The 25676-nt window shown below is 42.8% G+C and overlaps 1 protein-coding gene across 5 annotated transcripts in view; it reads right to left on the bottom strand.

Moving 5' to 3' along the window:
* Window positions 1-25214, bottom strand: part of dpys (dihydropyrimidinase) — a 72527-nt gene extending 47313 nt beyond the window's left edge. For 3 of the 5 annotated variants that reach the window (XM_043688415.1, XM_043688417.1, XM_043688416.1), the window contains exons 1-4: window positions 24781-25213; window positions 19862-20020; window positions 14814-14993; window positions 5359-5548 (exon numbers count right to left, since the gene is read on the bottom strand). In XM_043688415.1, the coding sequence (XP_043544350.1) occupies window positions 5359-5548; window positions 14814-14993; window positions 19862-20020; window positions 24781-25032 (781 nt within the window). In that variant the 5' untranslated portion in view covers window positions 25033-25213. Of the gene's footprint in view, window positions 1-5358; window positions 5549-14813; window positions 14994-19861; window positions 20021-24780 lie in introns of all 5 variants that reach the window. The other 2 variants (XM_043688418.1, XM_043688419.1) reach the window with 2 other exon arrangements.
* Between the last annotated feature and the right edge of the window lie 462 nt (window positions 25215-25676).

Below are 25676 nucleotides of genomic sequence, written 5' to 3'. Positions count from 1 at the left end.
AACCACAACAACGAGCACCCGAGCTACAAATCTTCTCCCAAACTTTGAACACCTACGGGCGAGAGACGCTAAGACAAGCCAGGAAATGGGAATTCTGTGCCAACCGCCTAAGTGCCACATACGAACAACTCCGGTTCCTGCATGAATGTCGAAAGAATCGAATCCTTCCACCATGTGGCAGATACAGACCACCAGTCAACAACCCACAAGCCAGGGACACAGCCAGACAGAACGGATTCAGGATGATCCAGGTAATGATTACAGACGCACACAACAGACTTCACAAATACAGACAAGAAAGTGCGCGCCAAAAATCGTTAATTTCAGAAACCACCAATCAGGAATGGACCCGGACCATAGAACAGGCCGTCACCATAGGACAGAACAGGACCACACACCGCAAAGAAAAGGCACTAAAAGAAAAATTGGCCAAACTAACGCACAACAGAGAGGATACCACAACATACACCTGGGTTGTGTTATCTCTCCCACAGACAGCTCACAGACAGCTCACAGACACGGAAAGAACAATACTGGCCAAGGGACTCAATTACAACCACAGGGACGCCAAGACAGCAGAATTCCTAGCAGCACTAGAATGCACACTCAGGAACAATGGACTGACAGAAGTGACACAACAAACAGTGAAACACACCAACTAGCCATGAAACAGCATGACCAGCTATCCTTAGTAGCCACACACGCAGATGACAAGCAACATGAGTTTGACTGGGACAACACTACTATTATAGGCCAAGCCAAACAGAGAGCAGCCAGGGAATTCCTAGAGGCATGGCACTCATCCACAGATTCAATCAATAAGCACATCGACCTGGACCCAATATACCGACCACTGCAACGGACAGCTGGAACTGACAACCGGAAGCGGCAGATTCAAACCACTACAAATGCTGGAGGAAAGATCACAGAAGTGCTTCACAGGAGGCTCCCAAGCACTGAGGATGTCACCTAGACAGGGGACGAAATGTCTGCAACACAAATTCCCAGTTCGGCGAACAGAACCACAACAACGAGCACCCGAGCTACAAATCTTCTCACAAACTTTAAGTATTCTATTCTAAATTGGTTGAACATAATTTGCCTTTAACTCATCCATCCTGATTTCTTGACTAAAGGTCATTGAAATGGTAACTGTTTCTCTCTTTAGAGAAGCTACCTAAAAAAGGGTAAGATTTTCCTAGCACCTCTGTGTTTTTATTTCAGAATTCCATCAGATGTAGTAGTTTACTTTTGTGTTAATGAAATTTCAGATCTTGGAAAGATAATTTGCAATGTAAATGCAATGCAGATTTTCATATAACTATTTATAAAGCTCCTGGTGGCTCCTATCCATTATAAACTGAACCCATGAATAAATCAGCCCAAGCTTGAGCTGAAGACAAGACAAAGGAAGCAATAAGGAGAAAGTCAGGATTGCAGATGCTGGAAATCAGAGTTGATAGTGTGGTGCTGGAAAAGCACAGCAGATCAGGTAGCATCCGAGGAGGAGAATCGACTGATGCTGCCTTGACCTGCTGCGCTTTTCCAGCAGCACATGACTCATGACTCTGATCTCCAGCATCTGCAGTCCTCACTTTCACCTAGTTGATTTTAACCTTACAGCGAAGCCTCTTCCAAGGATGCCTACATTGAAGAAGTTCTCCTCTCTCTACAAGGATCTCAATGAGTCTCTCTCTCACTCTCTCTCACTTCAATCCCCTCTGCCCTGAAGCTCTTCAGCTATGTCTTGAAGCAGACTCGCTGCCACAGCCACATCTCCTTCGTCAGTGCCAGCCTATGGAACCAACTGATCTTGCATGGATTCTGGACTACGTTCAGAGCAGCACAACTTGGACCTGAACAGGACAACCAGTACCTACTACAAACTCAAAACCTCTAGAAATGGTTCTTCTTGCAGCTCCTCCACTCCACACTCACAGCCATGCTTCGCCACCTACTCTCTCCACAGGCAGTTCTGTTCCAGCTCAGGGCCACAATCAGCCAGACCTGCAAAGGATCTCTGCTGTTTTACATCCTCAAAAATCCCCACTCAAATCTGGATTCCAGAGAGACTCCTTTGTCAGATCCACACCCCCCACCAACTCACACCCCTCCACCGCCGGCTACTTCCCCTGCCACCACAGGAATTGAAAAACCTGTGCCCACACCTTGCCCCCCAATCTCCGTCCAAGCCCCAAAAGGTCTTTCCACATCTGACAGAAATTTACCTGTACTTCCACGCACGTTATCTACTGTATCCCGTTGCACCCGATGTGGTCTCCTCTACATCGAGGAGACAGGATGCCAACTTTCGGATTGTTTCAGAGAACATCTTTGGACACCTACATTAACCAACCCAACCACCACGTGGCTGAACATTTTAACTTCCCCTCCCACACCTCTAAGGACATGCAGGTCATTGGCCTCCTCCATTGCCAAACCCTCACCACCTGACATCTGGAGGAAGAATGCCTTATCTTCCCCCATGGGACCGTGCAACATACAGGATCAATGTGGATTTCACCAGTTTCCTCATTTCCCCTCCTTCCACCTTATCCCAGTCCCAAGCCTCCAACTTTGCACTGCCCCCTTGACCGGTCCTACCTGTCCATCTTCCTTTCTTCCCACCCATCTGCTCCATCCTTCCCGCCAACCTATTACTTCCACCCGCACCTTCATCTACCTATCACATTCCCAGTTACCTTCCCCCAAACCCACACTCCTCCTATTTATCTCTCAGCCCCCCCTGGCCCACACGCCTCATTCCTGATGAAGGGCTTATGCCTGAAACGTCGACTCTTGATAAGATGTGTAGGTCAGTTTGATGATAAGTATGTAAGTTAGCTCGCTAAGCTGGAGAATTTGTTCTCAGACATTTTGTCACCACACTAGGTAACATCAGTGAGAGTCTCTTGTGAAGTGGTGAGGATATACCCCGCCTCTCTATTTATAAGTCTTGGATTCTTAAGGTGGGTGATGTCATTTCTGGTTCTTTTTTCAAGGGAAGGTAGGTAGAATCTAAATCAATGTGTTTACTGATGGAGTTCTAGTTAGATTGCCATGCCTCTAAGTATTCTTGTGCATATATTTGTTTCGCCTGTGCTAGGATGTGTGTGTTGTCCCAGTTAAAGTGGTTTCCTTCTTTGTCTGTATGTATGGAAACTAGTGATAGTGGGCTGTGTCTTTTGGTGGCTAGTTGGTGTTTGTATAACCTGATGGCAAGTCTCTTGCTTGTCTGTGCGATGTAGTGCTTTTTATAGTTCTTGCATGGTATCTTGAAAATGACATTAGATTTGTTGGTAGTAGCTAATGGATCCTTTAGTTTCATTAGTCACTGTTTAAGTATGTTGGTAAGTTTGTGGACTATCATTGAGTCTGGAAGTCATTTCTGATATTTCTTTGATGTAAGATAATGTGGCTAAAGTTTTAGGTTGCTTTGTGCACTCTTGTTTGGGTTTGTTTCTGAGGAATCGACGGATTGTGCTTATTGGGTATCTGTTTTTCTTGAAAACGTTATATGGATTTTTTCTTCTGCTTTTTGTGGTTCTTGGGTGCTGCAGTGTGATGTAGCTCATTGAAATAATACCTGATGCAGCTCTGTTTGTGTGTGTTGGGATGATTGCTTCTGAAATAAAGTATTTGTTCTGTGTTTGTTGTTTTTCTATAGATTCTGGTTTGAAGTTCTCTGTTAACTGTATGTTGAACTATCACATCTAGGAGTGGGAGCCTGTTGTCGTTCTCCTCCTCTTTTGTGAATGTTATGCCTGTCAGGATAGTGTTGATGATGTTGTATGCTTCCTCTAATTTGTTCCATTTTGTGATAGAGTCATAGAGTCATAGAGATGTACAGCATGGAAACAGACCCTTTGGTCCAACCTGTCCATGCTGACCAGATATCCCAACCCAATCTAGTCCCACATGTCAGCGCCCGGCCCATATCCCTCCAAACCCTTCCTATTCATATACCCATTCAAATGCCTCTTAAATGTTGCAATGTACCATATCCTCTGGCAGCTCATTCCATACGCATACCACCCTCTGCATGAAAAAGATGCCCCTTAGATCTCTTTTATATCTTTCCTCTCTCACCCTAAACCTATGCCCTCTAGTTCTGGACTCCCCGACCCCAGGGATGACAAAGGTATCATCTACTTTGTGGATCCAAAGTTTGGGTTGGATAGATGGGAGGCAGGTTGTTCAAGTCTCTGCATTACTACTTCTGCTATGAGACCTGATGTTGGTGGTCCTATAGGTGTTCCACTGACTTGTTTGGAGGTCTTGTTATGGAATGTGAAGTGGGTGGTGAGGCACAGGTCCATTAGCTTGAGGATATTGTCTTTGCTGATGGTGTTTGTGGTTCTGGTTTTCCTAGTAGTGATATCAGCGTTTCTTTGGCCAAGTCGATGTCAATTGATGTGAAGAGGGTTGTAATGTCAAAGGAGACCATTATTTCGCCCTCTTGGTGTCTTTGAAGGCGTTCAGGAATTCTTAGGTGAAGTAAACGGAGCGGCGTGAATCTTCAATTAGGTGTTTTAGTTTTTGGTGGAGTTCTTTGGCTAGTCTGTATGTTGATGTACCCAAGTAGGGAGATTACGGGTCTGAGGGGTGCACCAGGTTTTGTATTTTTGGTAAACCATAATAGTGTGGTGTGTTGGACCCATCAGGTTTCATACTTTGGAAGTCCTGTTTACTTCTCCTGATTTTTTCAGTTCTGTTAAAAAGGATGCGATTCTGTTTACTAGTTGTGGGGTCAGGTCTATCGCCACCTGCTAGTAAATTTTGGTATGTGCAAACAGAGTATTTGCCTTTTTAAGATAGTCAAAGGGTTAAACTATAATTACAAAGACATGAGTAAAAAGGACTTCCTTGCAGCATTTGAATTCACATTAAAAAATAACGATCTTTCAGAGGAAACACAGCAGACCATAAGACAAGGTATTGCACCTACATTAGGCTGAAAGAAAGAAAGGAAACACACTTAATGCTCAAGAAAGTAAAGCCTTTGAAAGACTAAATAAGACAAAAACATTGTAATAAGTCCTGCAGACAAGAGATGCATGACTGTTATGTTAAACAAATCTGACTATCTGTGAGCTTTAGTTCCAAGAATTCACTCTATAGAACCAAGGTGGGTAAGATTCACAAAGGATGATAAACTATGAGCATCATTTACTCCTTTGTCGGCAGCACCCATTAGAAATAAGGGATTCGTGTGTTAACTTGTCTGTCCAGTATGTAAATTATCATTGAAATGGAGGCAAGAAACATTTGAAAGTCGGGGGGGGGGGGAAGAAAAAAATACTGTTTTAGTCAAATTGGTTGAGAAAGAGAAAGAATGAAATGTCTATGGTTTCTCACCTTCTCTCCGTGCATTGACAATCACATTAGCAGCAGATTTACTCATTACGTGGACAATATAAAGTGGACAATTAATGCAACTGGCTATAGTAATCGCCCTTAGTGTGGCTTCAGCCTCCACCTGTTCAGGTCGACAAAGTTCGTGACCTTCAGGTCCAGTGATTCCCTGAGACAGTAACTTTTTCGCACCCTGAAATGAAAATGTGTCAAAAAGTAATTTTCCCATGTTATTGTAAACATATTCTCTAATAGAAGCATTTTGTATTAATATTATCTGGTGGATATTGAAGGGTACTGGGATATCAACAGTTTATTTATAATTCCAAAGTCCATTGCCAAATAGTATAATGCAATTTGTTTTACACAGAATTATTCCATTACGGAGATAAATTTATCTTCAGTGACATGGAAACATTATGTTTTCATTTTCTTCCCTTATATTCTTAATTTCCCAGAAACACCATTTCCTGACCAATTAATCAGGCAACAACCCTGTTCCAAAACTCCTTGTTAAAAATGTTCTGCAATAGACTGGAATGAACTGGAATGGAGTGAACATAAAAAAAACAGCTGAGGGCTGACCTTATTTAATTCTCACCCTCTCGACAGGGAAGCAGATTTACATCCAGTCTTTCTCCAGCAAGATAACCTCTCAAACAAATGGTGGAACAAAGACTGAAATTGCTGGAGGTACTCAGCAAGTTTGGCAGCAAGTTTGAAGAGAAAGTAGAGTTAATGTTACAAATCCAGTGAAAATTGTCAATAATGATGGAAGATCGCGGAACACCATCTGTGTGTGCCTCCACAAATGCTGCTTGATCTCCTATATATTGCCAACATTTTCTGTTTTATAGCTATTCAAATGGACCAATCGATCTCACATCTTAGTGTTTTGGTGCTGCCCAGTAGTACAGTTGCAACATGCATTAGTCTTAAAGTTACCAAAACACAGAGCTTAAGGTAGTCTGTGCAATTCAGAGTGCACTATGGAGCAGACCTTTGGTCCATTCCCATTTGTTTATTTCATTGAGAGAGAGAAATCACAAAATTTCAGAACTGGGAAATTAGATTAGATTACTTACAGTGTGGAAACAGGCCCTTCGGCCCAACAAGTCCACACCGACCCGCCGAAGAGCAACCCACCCAGATCCATTCCCCTACATTTACCCCTTCACCTAACACTATAGGCAATTTAGAATGTCCAATTCACCTAACCTGCACATCTTTGGACTGTGGGAGGAAACCGGACCACCTGGAGGAAACCCACGCAGACACAGGGAGAATGTGCAAGCTCCACACAGACAGTTGCCCGAGGCGGGAAATGAACCTGGGTCTCTGGCACTGTGAGGCAGCAGTGCTAACCACTGTGCCGCTCAAATTGCAAATTAATGGGCAGTAAGGTGTATTTTGGGCATCCTGTGACAATTGAGAGTGTGTGGCAATGCATTGTACGAAGCAATATCACTTTTATGCAAGACCACGAGGTACGTAGTCAGTTCCATTTCCATTTGTAACACAAAGTTTTCCCTGGAATTCTCTAGGATCCAGGTTGCATCTCTTCTTCTTACTCAGCCATATGCTGGATCTTAGTGACAACAGCATGAGGTTAAAGACTATTCAAGTTTTTCACTGCCTCTCCGGATCGCCCTTCTGTGTTGCTCGATTGATTGCCCAGCTACCTCCTGCTAATACTGGAAAGGTTAAAGCTTCCATTTTCAGCCGAAAACAAAGGTCCAAACCTTTGTTGCCAAATGAATTTCCATCCCAGCCACCATGGATGAATGGCAGTGTCCTATTCAAGAGAAGGCCAGTTAGCTAAGCTGACTGGTTTATTTACAATGCAAAGTGATGCCAACAGCATGGATCCAAATCCTGTACTGGCTGAGTTTACCTGAAGGACTTCTTCTCAACCTTTCAAATCTCAGCTTAAACCACCACTAGTTGTGTCTCTTAAATGATAGAGTAGCCCAATGGTCCAGTGGTACAATGGCGATTTTACTTATTTTATCCTACACTGCTACAACATAGCTGGTCAACACCCTACATCAGCCATGTGTCACTGAAACCCTCATTTGTACTTATGACCTTTTCAACTCAATTTATTTTTGCCAACCTTGCACTCTATGCTTTCTATTAACTTCAACTCAACTGAATTCTCATTTTCACCACGATGAGGTGGCTAAAATTTAAAGTCTCTGTCTAAAGTACTGCCTTCTCTAATTTCCTCCATATCAACAACCCCTCTCCACAAACCACTGGTTCTGTGCATCTAGACATAGACACAGATGTGCATGTGGACAGACACATCATATTATCACTGGCAGGTCCTGTGCCCTGAAATTCCTTTCCTCAGCCCCTTCAGACAGAAAATACCAACAGAGAAACTAGGAGCTGGAGTAGGCCATTCAGGCCTTCAAACCAGCTCCACTAATCAAGATAATCATGCTGATCCTCTATTTTAATACCATATTCCTGCTTTCTACCAATTCCCCTTCATGCTTTTAAAATCTAAATACTTATCTTTCTGAAATATATTCAATAAACTTTTCTAAATTCACAGGTTAAGGGCCCTTTTTTAAATTCACAGGTTAATATTTATTGCCCTTCCCTAACTGCCCAGAGTTGAGTTGAGAGGAAGCCACACTGCTGCAGGTCTGAAGTCATGTTGCCCAGACCTGATAAGGATTCCAGTTTCCTTTTGTAAAGGACAACAGTGAACCAGATGTGTTTTTTCAACAATCACCATTTTGCAGCACGAGCAGTAAGAGCGAGGGCCGGGGGCTGCTGGCAAGGTAAATTTCCCATTTAAATACTTACCTTATGGAATCAGTGGCCTCCATGTTGCAGCAACAGGAGCAGTGAGAGTGAGGAGCTGAGTAGGAGCAGTCAAATTGTGCTCTGAGAAGATGAATGAACTGATAAATTGGCTAGTGGCTAAACTGGGAGAAGGCCAATGACAGCAAAATTTGGCAGGAGCTGGGCAATGTGGATTGGGAGCAGCTGATTGAGGGCAAATCCACATTTGATATGTGGGAGGCTTTTAAAGAGAGGTTGATTTAGAGTGCAGAAAGACATGTCCTTGTGAAAAGGAAGGACAGAAATGGCAAGACTAGGGAACCATGGTTGACAGGTGAAATTGTGAGACTAGCTAAGAGGAAAAGAAAACATACATAAGATCTAGGCAATTGAAAACAGACGAAGCTTTGGAAGAATATCGGGAAAGTAGGACCAATCTGAACTGATGAACTACAAGGGCTAAAAGGGGTCTTGAGATATCTTTAGCAAAAAGGGTAAAAGAAAATCCCAAAGCTTTTTATTCATATATAAGGAGCAAGAAGGTAACTAGAGAAAATGTTGGCCCACTCAAGGACAAAGGAGGAAAGTTATGCATGAAGTGAGAGAGAATGGGTGAGATTCTTAATGAGTACTTTGCATCGGTATTCACCGAGGAGGAGGGCATGGCAGATGTTAAGGTTAGGGATAGGTGTTTGATTACTTTAGGTCAAGTTGACATTAGGAGGGAGGAAGTGTTGGGTATTCTAAAAGGTAGACAAGTCCCCAGATCCAGATGGGATCTATCCCAGGTTACTGAGGGAAGCGAGAGAGGAAATAGCTGGGTCCTTAACAGATATCTTTGCAGCATCCTTAAACATAGGTGTGGTCCTGGAGGACTGGAGAATTACTAATGTTGTCCCCTTGTTTAAAGAGGGTAGCAAGGATAATCAAAGTAATTGTAGACCGGTGAGTCTGACATCAGTGGTAAGGAAGCTGCTGGAGAAGGTACTGAGGGATACGATTTATTTACATTTTGAAGAAAATGGGCTTATCAGTGACAGACAGCATGGTTTTGTGCAGGGAAGGTCATGTCTTATCAACTTAATATAATTCTTTGAGGAAGTGACAAAGTTGATTGATGAGGGAAGGGCTTCAAGTAAGGCATCTGACAAGGTTCCCTGTGGTAGGCTGATGGAGAAAGTAAAGTCGCATAGGGTCCAGGGTGTACTAGCTAGATGGATAGAGAAGTGGCTGGGCAACGGGAGACAGCGTTGTAGGGGAAGAGAGTTTCTGAAAATGGAGAACTGTGACCAGTGGTGTTGCACAGGGATCTATGTTGGGACCACTGTTGTTTGTGATAAACATAAATGATCTGGAGGAAGGTACAAGTGGTCTGATTAGCAAGTTTGTAGATGACACTAAGATTGGCGGAGTAGCAGATAATGAAGAGGACATTCACAGAATGCAGCAGAATATAGATATATTGGAGAGTTGAGTGGAGAAATGGCAGGTGGAGTTCAATCGGGACAAATGAGAGGTAATGCATTTTTGAAGATCCAATTCTGGAGCAAACTATACGTTAAATGCAAAAGACCCTGGGAAAATTGATGTACGGAGAGATCTGGGTGTTCAGGTCCATTGTATCCTGAAGGTGGTATGCAGGTCGATAATGTGGTCAAGAAGGCATATGGCATGCTTTCCTTCATCGGACGGGGCATTGAGTACAAGAGTTGGCAGATCATTTTAGAGTTGTATAGCACTTTGGTTTGGCTACATTTGGAATACAGTTCTGGTCACCACATTACTAGAAGGATGTGGATGCTTTGGAGAGAGTGCAGAGGAGGTTCACCAGGATGTTGCCTGGTATGCAGGGTGCTAGCTATGAAGAAGGACGGAGGTTGAGGGGGCACCTGATTGGGGTCTACAAAATCATGAGTGGTATAGGCAGGGTGGATAGCAAGAAGCTTTTTCCTAGAGTGGGTGACTCGATTACTAGGGGTCAAGAAAAGAGGGGAAATGTTTAAGGGAAATATGCGTGGAAAGTTCTTTACACAGAGGGTGCTGGGTGCCTGGAACATAAATGGGTAAAAAGCAGAAGGATACAGAAAATAGGCGACAGGTTTAGACTGAGGATCTGGATCAGCGCAGGCATGGAGGGCTGAAGGGCTTGTTCTTGTGCTGTAATTTTCTTTGTTCTTTGACATGGTTTCATGGTCAGACATTAATTCCAGATTCTTACTGAACTCAAATTCCGCCATCTGCTATAGTGAGATTCAATCTCAGGTCCACCGGCATCACTCCCCACCTCTTCCTCCGCTACATTGATGACTGCATTGGCACCATGTTGTGCTCCCGCGAGGAGTTTGAGCAATTCATCAACTTCACCAACACATTCCACCCTGACTTTAAATTTACCTGGACCATCTCTGACACGTCCCTCCCCTTCCTGGATCTCTCCATTTCCATTAATGACGACCGACTTGACACTGACATTTTTTACAAACCCACCGACTCCCACAGCTACCTGGATTACACCTCTTCCCACCCTACCTCCTGCAAAAATGCCATCCCGTACTCCCAATTCCTCCGCCTCTGCCGTACCTGCTCCCAGGAGGATCAGTTCCACCATAGAACACACCAGATGGCCTCCTTCTTTAGAGACCGCAATTTCCCTTCCCACGTGGTTAAAGATGCCCTCCAACGCATCTCATCCACATCCCGCAATTCCGCCCTCAGACTCAACCCCTCCAACCGCAACAAGGACAGAACGCCCCTGGTGCTCACCTTCCACCCTACCAACCTTCACATAAACCAAATTATCCGCTGACATTTCTGCCACCTCCAAACGGACCCCACCACCAGGGATATATTTCCTTCCCCACCCCTTTCTGCCTTCGGCAAAGACCGTTCCTCCGTGACAACCTGGTCAGGTCCACGCCCCCCAACAACCCCCCATACTCCCACCCGTATTGGCACCTTCCCCTGCCACCACAGGAAATGCAAAACCTCCATCCAAGGCCCCAAAGGAGCCTTCCACATCTATCAAAGTTTTACCTGCGCATCTACCAATATCATTTATTGTATCTGTTGCTCCCGATGCGGTCTCTTCTACATTGGGGAGACTGGACGCCTCCCAGCAGAGTGCTTTAGGGAACATCCTTGGATGCTGCCTGACCAGCTGTGCTTTTCCAGCACCACGCTTTTTGACTCAAGAGTCCCCAGCCAGGGAAACCATCTTCTAGTCTGTAAAGTCATATTTGATTTTTATACAGTTCAATCACATCATAGAGTCATAGAAATGCACAGCATGGAAATAGACCCTTGGGTCCAACTCATCCATGCCGACCAGATATCCCAAGCCAATCTAGTCCCACCTGCCAGCACCTGGCCCATATCCCTCCAAACCCTTCCTATTCATATATCCATCCAGATGCCTTTTAAATGTTGGAATTTTACTCGCCTCCACCACCTGCTCTGGCAGCTCATTCCATACACACACCACCCTCTGCGTGCAAAAGTTGCCCCTTAGGTCTCTTTTATATCTTTCCCCTCTCACCCTAAACCTATGCCCTCTAGTTCTGGACTACCCCATCCCAGGGAAAAGACTTTGTCGATTTATCCTGTCTATGCATTCATGATTTTATAAACCTCTATAAGCTCATCCTCTCATTCTTCTGAACTCGAGCGGTTTGACTGAACCTGTACACAAACTCGCATCTCCAACTACAGCTGGAATGAACCTCTGATGCACTCCCTCATTGGCAAACGTATCCTTTTTCAGGTAGGGAGATCAAAACTGTGTGCAACATTACAGGTATGGTCTCATAAAGACCCTGTATAACTTACAAGAAGACACCCCTACTTCTGAATCAAATCCTCTTGGAATAAAGACAAATATACCAATTGACTTCATAATTGCTTGTTACACCTGCCTCTCTATTTTTATTTACTAGTATACAAGAACACCCAGACCTCTTTGTACAATCAAGTGAGTCAATATATATAATACTGTACCTGTCAGATTTTCACATCAAAGTGTAAACTTCATATTATTTTCTCCTTAACAGTCATCTCCAGTATTTGTTTAACATTAGAATGTCTTCCTTTGGTTCACGAAATCTACTTTGCTTCCTTTTGCCTTCGTAAAGAGCTTGAGACCTTATTTGTGTTCAATATCTTCCATAAATTTAATTCAGTTGCTGATTTAACATGTTCTTTACCAATGGATCTATACACCGTGGGCGGCACGGTGGCAGAATGGTTAGCACTGCTGCCTCACAGTGCCAGAGACCCGGGTTCAATTCCCGCCTCAGGCAACTGACTGTGTGGAGTTTGCACATTCTCCCCTTGTCTGCGTGGGTTTCCTCCGGGTGCTCCGGTTTCCTCCCAGAGTCCAAAAAATGTGCAGGTTAGGTGAATTGGCCATGCTAAATTGCCCGTAGTGTTAAATGTAGGTGAAGGGGAATGGGTTTAGGTGGGTGCGCTTCGACGGGTCGGTGTGGTCTTGTTGGGCCGAAGGGCCTGTTTCCACACTGTAAGTAATCTAATTTGTCTGACATTTCTATTTGTATCTCTATCATCTCATTAAAACGACAGAGGCTTACGACAAGAAATCTATTCATTGCAACATGTATATACTATCTCCTTCCTGTGATTCAAGCTAATTCCACTGCCTTGATCCTTCCTATCACAGAATCATAGATTCCCTACAGTGTAGAAACAGGTATATTTGTCTTTATTCCAAGAGGATTTGATTCAGAAGTAGGGGTATCTTCTTGTAAGTTATACAGGGTCTTTATGAGACCATACCTGTAATGTTGCACACAGTTTTGATCTCCCTACCTGAAAAAGGATACGTTTGCCAATGAGGGAGTGCATCAGAGGTTCATTCAGCTGTAGTTGGAGATGCGAGTTTGTGTACAGGTTCAGTCAAACCGTTCAGTTAAACCCATTCCCCATTATTCTACATTTATCACTGATTAATGCATCTTACCTACATATCCCTCAACACTACAGGCAATTTAGCATGGCCAATTCACCTAACCTGCACATCTTTGGATTGTGAGAGGAAACCGGAGCACCCGGAGGAAACCCATGCAAACACAGGGAGAATGTGCAAACTCCACACAGGTAGTCGCCCTGAGGGTGGAATCCAACACAGGTATCTGGCACTGTAAGGCAGCAGTGCTAACTATGAGCCATTGTGCTGCTCTATCATGCTTTATCTTCCTCTGCTCAATCATTTATCCCTTAAAAATAATCAATTTCATAAAATAGTTTGGGGCGGGGGAAACTCACATTCTAACAAAATCCAATCTTGGTTTCAATAAACTGCACAATACAGTGTAGTGATTGGAGTGAGGTCAGCCAAGTGGATTTCAGAATATGAGTTTCCTGGTTGGCTCTGTTAACCTGGTCCAAATCAGGGAGGCCTAGCTGACAGATATAAATAGGCATGTTGAGGTTCTGTTCACTCCAGGAACAGGCTCTGAGCTAGCTGGGTCAGTGTCATGTACTATGCACATATAAGTAAAGGGTGACTTGGTGATAGGATAACATCCATCATTCAATGATCTGGCAGAAAGAGTAGTCCAAACTTTGAAGGCAGGCTGAAAGAAACAGTCTGCAGCTTTACTTGATACTAAACTGCACCAGTTCCTGTTTGATTATAGGGTCAGCTCCAGCAGAATTGATAATGGGGAGAAGACTTCACACTAGATAAACCTGATCTTCCCTTGGGGGGAGGGGTAAAATGCCATCAGGAACGCCAATATTGGACACAAGACGCCTCTAATTGACAGAGGTAGTTACTTAGGTGGACTAAGTTTGGTATCGAAACAATGGAAATAGCCCTGCATGAATGAGAGGCATGATTGACATGAAGCCATGTCCCATGATGTTTTGAGTTCAGTTAGGAGAGGTGGTCCTGAACAAGCACATGGACTACATGAAATGGGGCACGAGCAAATCATTCCTGCCTCTCAGAACATCCGGTAAGGCTGTCAGAACTGAGATGTCTCCCTCCACCTAGTGTTGAAGAAACCTCTGAGGACAAGAAAGACATGGAAGATGTCATAGTCTCTATTAAAGATGAAGAATTTCAGCCAAGATGCTCTGGGTGCAAGAGGTGGAACATGATCTGATACACAATGCAGATATCCTAGACAGAGTTGACAGAACTGGACCTGGTGTGAAACGGCGCGAAGAGAATCAACAGAAAAAAACGATGGGCCTACATCCCTAGATTTAGAGGGGGAGTGATTTAGTGCTTGGAATGAGATCAGTCAAGTGGATCTCATAGAATGAGTTCCCTAACAGGGGCTGTTAACCTGGTTTAATCACAGAGCTCTGGCTGACAGATTATAAACAAGAGTACCAGGGGTTCTCTTCACTGTAGGAGTCAGCTCTGAGCTAGCTGGGTCAGTATCATGTACTGTGTATGCTTAAATAAAGGGTGACTTGGTGATGGGATACCAGCCTTTGTGGAGTTATTTCAAAGAGAATTAACGTCCTAGCACTACAAGAAAACCAGCTTTTCAAAATATGGAGACCGTCAGATTTTTTTATCTGAATTTCTTAATTTGTAGAAAAAGAAACCATGAAAAAAAAGTCAAATGTAGAACTTATCCTACAGATATGCACAGTCTATCATTCAAAGCCAAAGTTTGGTCACAACCCACCTCTGCTATTAAGTGTCCGTTCTCAGCATGAACTTGAGCAATTGCTCCCAGTTTCTTACAATGGCAGAAAACAGGGTATAGCTCATCATCTTGAAGCATAAAGACACCTTTATATGCCATGAACATTTTAAAGGAATTTACACCTCTCTTTTTGACAAGAATTTCCATTTCATCTTTAACCTGAAAAAAAGAGACAACACACGATAGAGTTCATCATTCAGTGAAAGAATAGTAAGAGCTAAAATCTGAACTTCAAGATTTATCATGGAAATGGGCACTGAGTTTACTACTGCTTTTACCACATTTTTCTCATTAATGGAGTGATACAGGACCCTAATGCTAGTTGAGACTGTGCAAGATCACTAATGATCATTCCTCTGACCAATTCCTCTTGGAAAGCACATACTAACCAATCATTTGACAGATATGATTACTGCAATTAAGGTACAGAATAAATGTTCAATCGGAAACAACTTCCTTTGAGGAGCAGGAAAGGGAACTATTACAGAAAGTACTAATTCTCTTCTCAGAAGAATGAAAAGAAAATTAGCAGAAAAAAAGGTCATAAAGCTTTTTAACTGAAAACCATGCACAGTAAGATTGGGGGAAAGGAATGATAATATATTAAAATCCCAGGTTAAAATCATCTTGAATGTGAAATATTTCTATTTCTGCCCTGTTGTAAAAATGTTCAATTAGGATGCCTAAATTATTGTCAATTGTGAACGATAGTGGTTCTACACTGATCATTGTACAGCACTACTTCCTAGGTTCTGTCAATCTGAGTAGTTACCCTTAAACATTGCTCGCTGTTTTCTATCCACTCTGCTAGTTACTCTCCATATCCATTATCTAAGTCGGATATCTGTGCAGTACCTTATAAAAGGTCTTTTTAAAAATTCCATGATATTACATCAAGTACATCTACTCTGATACCTTTTAAAAATGTCAACAAATACTGGTTGTTGCCTTTTGCAATTGTGTTAATAATTCCATTGCATTTTTAGTTTCTAGTATTTTTTATTGCATCAGTTGAGTAAAGATATTTCTTATCACATTTTCAACTGCAAAAAGCATTCATACACAGCTTTTTAATACATCAGTTCATCACTTTAAGTCATAGAATTATACAGATGTACAGTATGGAAACAGATGCTTTTGTCCAACTTGTCCATGATGACCAGATATCCTAGATTAATCTAGTTCCATTAGTCAGCAGTTGGCCCATATCCATTCCTATTCATATACTCATCGAGATGCCTTTTAACTGTTATAATTGCGCCAGCCTCCACCACTTCTGGCAACTCATTCCATACATGCACACCCTCTGTGTGAAAACATTGCCCCTTAGGTCTCTTTTAACTCTGTTCCCTCTCACTTTGAACAATGCCCTCTAATTCTGGACTCCCCCGTACTGGGGAAAAGATCTTTTCTATTTACCCTATGCATGCCCCTCATGATTTTATAAACCTTCATAAGGTCATCCCTCAGCTTCTGACACTCCCGAGAAAATAGCCCAGCCTGTTCAGCCTCAAACCTTCCAATCCTGGCAATATCCTCATAAATTTTAAATTCTCATAAACCGTTTCAGGATTCACAACATCTTTCCTATAGCAGGGAGACCAGAATTGAGTACAGTATTCCAAAAGTGGCCTAATTAATGTCCCGTCCAATCACAACATAACCTCCCAACTCCTATACTCAATGCGCTGACCAATAAAGGCAAGTGTACCTAAAGACTTCTTCACTATCCTATCTATCTGCAACTCCACGTTCAAGGAAGTATGACCCTGCATTCCAAGGTCTCTTTGTTCAGCAACTCTGCCCAGGACCTTACCATTAAGTGTGTAAGTCCTGCCCTGATTTGCTTTTCCAAAGTGCAGCACCTCAGATTTATCAAAATTAAACTCCATCTGCCACTCCTTGGCACACTGGCCCTTTTGATTCAAGATCCTACTGTACTCTGAGGTGAACTTCTTTTCTGTCCCCACCTCCAATTTTGGTGTCATCTGCAAACGTACTAACCATACCTCCTACGTTCACATTCAAATCATTTATATAAATGATGAAAGTCCTTCTCCTCTCCCTTAAGAATATAAGGCCATAAGAAATAGGAGTGGACGGTCATTCGGCCAGTCAAGTCCACTCTACCATTCACTCAAAGCTGATGGGCATTTCAATGCCACTTACCCGCACACTCCCCATTTCTCTTAATTCCTTGTGAGATTAAGAATTTATAAATTTTGCCTTGAAGACATTTAATGTCCCGGTCTCCACTGCGCTCAGTGGCAGTGAATTCCACTTTCTGGCTGAAGAAATGTCTCCTCATTTCCATTCTAAATTGACCCCCTCTAATTCTAAGGATGTGCCCACGAGTACAAGTATCCCTGCCTGACAGAAACAATTTCCCAGCGTCCACCCTTTCTAAGCCATGCATTATCTTGTAAGTTTGTTAATTCTCCCCTCAGCCTTCTGAACTCTAACGAATACAATCCCAAGATCCTCAGCCGTTCATCGTATGTTAGGCCTACCATTCCAGAGATCATCCTTGTGAATCTCCACTGGACATGCTCCAGTGCCAGTATGTCCACCCTGAGGTAAGGGGCCCAAAACTGGACACAGTATTCTAAATGGGGCCTAACTAGAGTTTTATAAAGTCTCAGTTGCACATCACTCCTTTTACATTCCAACCCTCTTGAAATAAATGGCATTACATTTGCTTTCTTAACCACGGACTCAACCTGCAAGTCAACTTTTAGAGAATCCTGTACTAGCACTCCCAGATCCCTTTGTACTTTGGCTTTATGAATTTTCTCACTGTTTACAATATAGTCCATGTTTGTGTTCTTTTTTCCAAAGACCTTGCATTTGCTCACACTGAATTTCATCATTGGCTGTCTATCTATTTCCCGGTACATTTGCGCCCCTGGTCCTGACCACCACAGGGAGGTCTGTACATAACTCCCATTATGGTTTTTCTGCCTTTGTGGTTCCTCAACTCCACCCACACAGATTCCACATTATCTTACCCTATATCATTTTATGCCATAAATTTAATTCTTAACTAACAGGGCAACCCCACCACCCTGCCCACCCCCATGTCTTTTCGATAAGTTGTAAATCCTTGGATGTTTAACTGCCAGTCCAGAACCCCCTGCAACCGTGTCACTATGATGCCTACCACATCATAATCATTTACGATGATTTGTGCTGTTAATTCATCTACTTTGTTTCGAATGCTTCGAGCATTCATGTAAAGCACCTTAATGCGAATGTTCTTGTCCTCATGATTTTCATCACCTCTACCTTACTTATCCTTCCTTTTTGCTTCATTCCTAGTTTGTCTTGAACTTAAACCCTGCACACATGCTAACCTGCTCCTTATCTTTCTACTTGACTCCATACTCCCTGTTGCTATCCCTTTCCCTTCGCCCCCCCGACTCACAAGTTTAAAGTCCTAGTGACCATCGTATTTATCCTTTTCGCCAGAACACTGGATCCAGATCAGTTCAGTTGGAGACCGACCCAAGGGTGCAAATCGCCCCAGTTCCAAAACTGATGCCAATGTCCCATGAAATGGAAACCCTCTGTCCCACACCAATCTCTTAGCCATGTGTTTACTTCTCTAATTTTCTTATCCCTATGCTAATTAGCACGTGGCTCGAACAGTAATCCAGAGAATATCACCCTCGAGGACCTGTTCTTCAATTTCCTTCCTAGTGCTTGATATACCTCAAACAGGTCCTCCTTCCTAGCTATGCCTATGTTGTTTGTGCCAACGTGGACCACAACAACTGGATTCTCCCCCTCCCGCTATCCTTTCAAGCCGTTCGGAGATGTCCTGCACCCTGGCACCGGGCAGGCAACACACCAAGCGGGACTCCTGATCTGGCTTGCAAAAGATACTATCTATTCCCCTATTTATAGAATCCTTTATAACAACTATTGTCTTTTTGCTCCCTCCTCTTGAATGGCCTTCTGCACCATGGTGCCATGGTCAGCTGGCTCATCCTGTCCACAGCCCTTTTCTTCATCCATACAGGGAGAAAAAATGTAATACCTGTTGGACAAGGTCGAGGGCTGAGGCTCCTCCACTGCTGAGCTCAGAATCCCTCTACCTGCCTCACTTACAGTCACATCCTATTGTTCCTGATCACTGACTGAATTTGAATTACTTAATCTGCTGGGTGTTACTACCTCCTGAAACAAAGAGTCTAGGTAAATCTTGCCCTCCCGGATGTGCCGCAGTGTTTGAAGCTCAGATTCCAGATCATCAATTCTAATACAGAGTTCTTTCAGCAACCAACACTTGCTGCAGATGTGGTCACTGCCATTCACAATAGGATCAGCCAGCTGCCACATCATACAGCTACAGCACACCACTTGCCCAGCCATCTCTACTTACTTAATTAATTTATACAAATTTATGAGTTAAACAATTGTTAATACTTCTCTATGGTCTTATTCAACTAACCAACTAATAGTAAACTTTTAATCAATCACAAGAAACACAAGAAATATCAATTGAAACACCTTACCTTTGAAACACTTTTTTTTGGTTAGAGGAGGGTGAGTAGCCACTGCCAAAATATGCACCTGAAACTCCCGAGGTAAGTTTATATATTTAAAAATTACCTTTCCGTTGTGCCACTGGTCTACACAGTCACTCCTCGCACTCCAACTGCCGCTGAAACAATCCTTATCCATATGAAAGCTTTAAAAAAATTAAATTGGCCAACCTTCAAACCTCTTTAGTGTGCTCAACGTTCCGGAAAGTCGGTGCCAATCATGGTAAAATGACAGATTCTAACTTAAAAACAACTGAACTGCAGATTTAGGATTGTGGTCAGCTCAGGTATGGTGAAAAGCTATTGTCCTGGACATAAATCTCCACATTCCTCATCTCAATGGACACTGGGGCTATAATTGGACATTTTGATTGTACACTTATCAGTAACAATCAGTAAAACCAGTCAGATTTCAGGTTTTGTTTGGAGTTTTATTGCTACTAGTGAAACAGATTTGTCAGTCATGACTTTACACTGTACCTTTTCACTCCACCAGGTCACTGCCACGTGGAATGAATAATCACAACAGACTTTAGGATCTGCCCAACTTCGCCATTTGTCATACGCTGCCAACAAAGATTCATCTTTGTTGGGTATCACAAAGTCCAATATCATGGTGGTGCCTCCAGCCACAGCAGCCTGGGAAAGATTAAAGAATAATTATATTTATTGAACAAACTCAATTAAAACTAACCTCTCAGTAAACCAAGTTTAACCACTGCCTGCATATCAGTTGGAGTATTAGAGATTAATTTTAACTATAACCATGTAACAGGTAAGTAAATTTATATTGTATCCTCTCCAAAGGCACATATCCTTACTAAGGTGTGATGCCCAGAATTACACATGGTACTGCAGACGTAGTCTATCGAAGTTATTTTAAAACTAAAGCATAACTGCTACTTCTTTATTCTAAAGCACAAAGTGAATATGACATATCAAGCTGTGGAGAAAGTGAATGTAAGAAAAATGGAGGACAGATATAAAACAGTCAGTTTCTGAAGTTATTGAATTCAATATTGAGACCTTGAAGCTTGGATTCCTCAAATTGAAAATGAAATGCTGCTTCTTTACTTTGCACTGTGATTAGTTAGAATATTGTAACAGGCCCAAAACAGAAATGCCTGAACAATAGCAAGGTGATTTATTGAATTGGCAAGCACCTGGAGGTTGAGGTCATTTCTACGCACAGGTGTTCTGCAGAACAGTCACCCAGTCTGCTTCTAGTCTCGCCAATGTAAAGGAGATCACAATGTGAGCAGCAAACGCAGGAGACTAGATTGAAATAAGTACAGGAGAAATGCTGCGTTACCTGGAAGATGGGGCCTTGGATGATGAGGCAGGAGGTGAATAAGCCACACAAATTTCAACTTATTCACCTGATGACCACTAACCCTAACATCCCAAACTACTACAGAGAATGTTAAATTTCAGGTGCTTGCAATGACACACAGAATGTTACTTTTGTTGTCTATGCATGGTTTCTCCACATGTTCTTCAACTACAATATCATCATGCTGCTTCTGAAATGTACTGACTGAATCCTAGACATTAGAAAGTCGAGCTGTATTGCCCAAAATAAACTGATCACTAAAGGTAATACAAAGGGTGGCATTAGTGGGTGGCACGGTGGCACAGTGGTTAGGACTGCTGCCTCGCAGCGCCAGAGACCTGGGTTCAATTCCCGCCTCAGGCGACTCTCTGTGTGGAGTTTGCACATTCTCCCCGTGTTTGCGTGGGTTTCCTCCGGGTGCTCCGGTTTCGTCCCACAATCCAAAAATGTGCAGGTCAGGTAAATTGGCCACGCTAAATTGCCCGTAGTGTTAGGTGAAGGGGTAAGTGTAGGAGAATGGGTCTGGGTGGGTCACGCTTCGGCAGGTCAGTGTGGACTTCTTGGGCCGAAGGGCCTGTTTCCACACTGTAGGGAATCTAATCTAATCTAAAAAGGGTAACTTTGAGCTTGATACGATACAAATTCCTAATGGTTACTGAATTTCAACTGATGTAAGCGGCTGTCTACTTTAATCACTGATGGTTCTAGCTTGCAGTCTGGTTATGTTACAAATAAATTATACTGATCACTGGCTGTAAATTGCTTACATTTTGGGCAGCATTTTAGATTTAGATTTAAGAGGACATTGTTTTAAGGGCAGGAAAGCCAGAGATCAAAATTTTCTTAAATGTCCTGCAGACTTTAACTGCAAGACTCCTTTAAGGCTATGCACTTAAGGAAGATTGTATGTTCAAACTTTCAGCTTGCTTTATTTTCTTCTTTAAATTGAGAAGGTCTGCAATGAGTAATTTTTAATGATACTTCATCTATTTTACGCTGTACTATAATTAATGTAATGTTTAACTTTTAACTTTATTCTTTCTTTTTACCTTCTTCTTAAGATTCTGTACCTATGTACCATTATTCCTAAAATGGTACCGTGTGTAGCAACTTTTCACTGTACTTTTGTATTTATCTTTGTACATGTGGCAATAAAATCAAAATCAAAACTGGTATTTCCATTCACAGTCAGGAAATTCACAGGCTACAAGAGAAGACAAGTGTCTTGGAGAATGAGAAAGATCATGGACTGTAAGCAATGGGGAGCTGGCTGCCTTTAAGTCTAACTGCAGGTAGAATGGGATCATACCAGGTCCCAATTTGCTTGGGATTGGAGGATCAAAGAATTCCAGAAAAACAAGAGAATCAAAGATTATAAAAGAAACATATAGCTGAGACAATCAGATTAGCCATGATCTCGTTGAATGGTGAAGCAGATTCCAGGGGTTAGATGGCCTCTTCTTGCTAATAGTTTGTGCTGGTGATGGACTTTGTTTGCCACTGGTTTGTTCATGACACATGATCAAAAGATATGAAGAATATGTTCCTTCCACTGTTCCATTTCCATTGCCTCAACTGAATTTCCTGTTATTAAAAACTATGACTTTCACTCCTGTTAAATCATTCCCAGATGTAAACCAACTTTACACTTCACACTTACAGTGAAGTCACAACTTAGAGCATCTGCTAAGGAAATATAATATACAGGTTTTCTAATGGCTTAGAGTGGGTTTTGCTGCAGTTATGCTGGTGGTGATCTGATCGCTTCCAATAGGATTCTTCTGACAGTTCATTTTTTCTTCAAATTAGAGAGCAGATCCAAAGTAATATTTTGTCTTAATTTCTAGGAGTGACTTTTAAAATACATTGCAAAACTAAAAATATGATGCAACTGTTAAGCATTCAGGTTTATTTTAACATGCAAGTCATGTTTCACTCCAGAGCTATTGTCTGCAAATCTGTGCCAATTTCATTGAAGTTTTCAGAAACAATAACTGAAATTGCTGGAAAAGCTCAACAGGTCTGGCAACATCTGTGGAGAGAAATTAAGAGTTAATGTTGTAGATCAGGAGACCCATCTTCAGAACTGATGGTAGCCAGGAAAATGTTGGTTTTCCAGGGTTCCCTGCCAACCACAGTCGATGACATGTGAGTTATGGCCAAAGGTAAAGTAGTTTGGATTGTAATCAATGGTCGGTTTTGAAAAACAAAGCTGTGACCTTGACATTAGGAAGACAAACAAGTTGCAACACTGACACAATTAATTTGGCCCAACTTTTCATCTGTTTCATTTTTAGCTTTTTTGTCTGTTCCCATAACTGTTCCATACACAGTGGCACAGTGGTTAGCACTGCTACCTCACAGCGCCAGAGCCTAGGTTCAATTCCCGGCTCGGGCAACTGTCTGTGTGGAGTTTGCACATTCTCCCAGTGTCTGCGTGGGTTTCCTCCGGGTGCTCCGGTTTCCTCCCACAGTCCAAAGATGTGCAGTATAGATGAATTGGCCATGCTAAATTGCCTGTAGTGTTAGGTGAAGGAGTAAATGTAGTGGAATGGGTCAGGGTGGGTTGCTTTTCGGAGGGTCGGTGTGGACTTGTTGGGCCGAAGGGCCTGTTTTCACACTGTAAATAATCTAATCATAATTCTATCAAGACAAACAGTGCCAGAATATAAAAAAATTTGCACTGTCAGCAAATTTTATCTTTTAAAACAAACACTCAATATTCAGCTCATCAATGGAACTGGCCAAGTTTCAGGTGGAAATTAAGAGCTGATTGGGGAAGCATCTTCAAATTGTATTTATTTTTACAAGTTCCTGTTATTTATTAAAATTTTAGCTTGTATGAAGAAACTTAATTTACTAGATTATGGTTATCATTTACCAAAATTATTAAATAGTTCTATATATGTTCAGTAAGCATTCATAGGTAGAGTGATTATTTTTCATGGGGTAAAAACAATGATTGCAGATGCTGGAAACCAGATTCTGGATTAGTGATGCTGGAAGAGCTCCCCTTCCCCCACCTCATCCTAGCTTCTAACCTCCAGAAACTCGATCCCCTGACCTGTCCGGACTTGTCCGACCTGCCCAGCTCCTTTTCCACCTATCCACTCCACCCTCTCCTCCCTGACCTATCACCTTCATCTCCTTCCCCACTGACCTATTGTACTCTATGCCACTCTCTCCCCACCCCCACCCTCCTCTAGCTTATCTCTCCACGCTTCAGGCTCTCTGCCTTTATTCCTGATGAAGGGCTTTTGCCCGAAACGTCGATTTTGCCTGTCCTCGGATGCTGCCTGAATTGCTGTGATTATTTTTCATGACAAATTGATTTTAAGGTAAATGAATAAAACTACATCAGGTTAACTCAAATATAGTCAACAAATATTTCATTAATGAAAAATAAAATTATGCATTATTATGCTGCGAAATTGTGCGACTTTATAGACGATGTACTTTGTGATCATGCTAACTGATTGAGCAGACACTTGAACTGTCTCAGCACAACCTCAAACACATTCCTGGAGGATAGAAACTTTTTGCTGATCTCATTAAATTTACTGTTCAAAATAATATCTTCCAGATTTAAAAAACTGAAGTTAAAGTTAATATTCTGAGCCTACCCCATTAGACAAGATGAAAAAGGAGAAGTGGTCATGAGAAAACTTTCCGACAGAGAAGGATTCGTGGGCTTCTCCAAGCTACCTTCATACGATTTCTGAGGAAGGATCACTCGATGCGAAACTTTAATTCTGATTTCTCTCCACAAATGCTGCCAGACGTGCTGAGCCTGGCACTGGCTCGTTTAATAGCTATACCTAGAGCCAATCTCCTGCTCTTTTCCCCCACAGACTCTTGCACCCATAACCACTCACACCCTTACTTAAAAATACTCTATCAATCCATTTTCTCATTGAAATTCCTGACCCCGAAACCATTCTAGAAAACCCCCTCCTCACGGTCTGGGATGTATTCACATCCTTCCGATTTTTTTCAGCTACAATGATGGGTATATCATTGTTTTGGGGCGGGGTAGGGTTGGGGGAGCGAAGAAGTTGGTTTATACCTTGGTTCCATGATAAAAATCGTCGACAGCTTGGTACCCCATGAAGGGGAACTGCATGTGTGTGTGGCTGTCGATGCCCCCGGGCAGCACTAGTTTACCAGTGGCGTCAATTACTCGACAGCCCTTGGGATGGGGCAGTTGACAACCCACTGCCTGGATCAGCCCGCACTCAATATAGACATCGGCCAGCACCGAGCTGTTCTCGTTCACCACTGTACCGCCGCGGATCAGGATACCACCACAGCCGCTCATGTTTGCTTGGTTAGTTAGTTAGTTGGTCAATCAACTCGCTGCCAGTGCCACTTCTGTACGCAAGACCACTTCTTTTTAAATCGTTCAAAACGCGCATGCACCAACCGTCCGCACGGCGAATGGCATGGAACTGAACTGTGGGCCCGCCCCTACTGCTATCAAAACAACTGTGATTACTGTAGATTAGATTACCTACAGTGTGGAGACAGGCTCTTCGGCACAACAACTCCACACTGACCCTCCTAAGAGTAACCCACCCAGACCCATTCCCCTCTAACTAATGCATCTAACACGATGGGCAATTTAGCATGGCCAATTCACCTGCCCTGCACATCTTTGGACTATTAATTCTATTTCCATTTCTCTCCAGTAGTCTGGTTAAAAGGGCGCTGTTGTTGTCCTCTGTGTTCTTCGAAGTAAGCATGCACAGCTGATGACCTCCATCTGCCAGGGTCTACGTGGGCTCCCTTGAAGTGAGGAACAAGTAGCCTCCTTGTGTACCACAGTGATTTGGCTGCTACAAAACATAAGAGGACCTCGGCAGGTCTGTCAGCATCTGTGGAGAGAAAGCGGAATCAATGTTTCGGGAGAACCGATTGCACCTTGGGAAGGTTACATGTGCTGAAGTCGGGTTTTTTGGGGGG

This window comes from Chiloscyllium plagiosum, chromosome 4 (assembly GCF_004010195.1).
Source record: "Chiloscyllium plagiosum isolate BGI_BamShark_2017 chromosome 4, ASM401019v2, whole genome shotgun sequence".
NCBI lineage: Eukaryota > Metazoa > Chordata > Chondrichthyes > Orectolobiformes > Hemiscylliidae > Chiloscyllium > Chiloscyllium plagiosum.
Note: the sequence above shows the minus strand (reverse complement) of the source record. Positions and strands in the feature narration are given on the sequence as shown.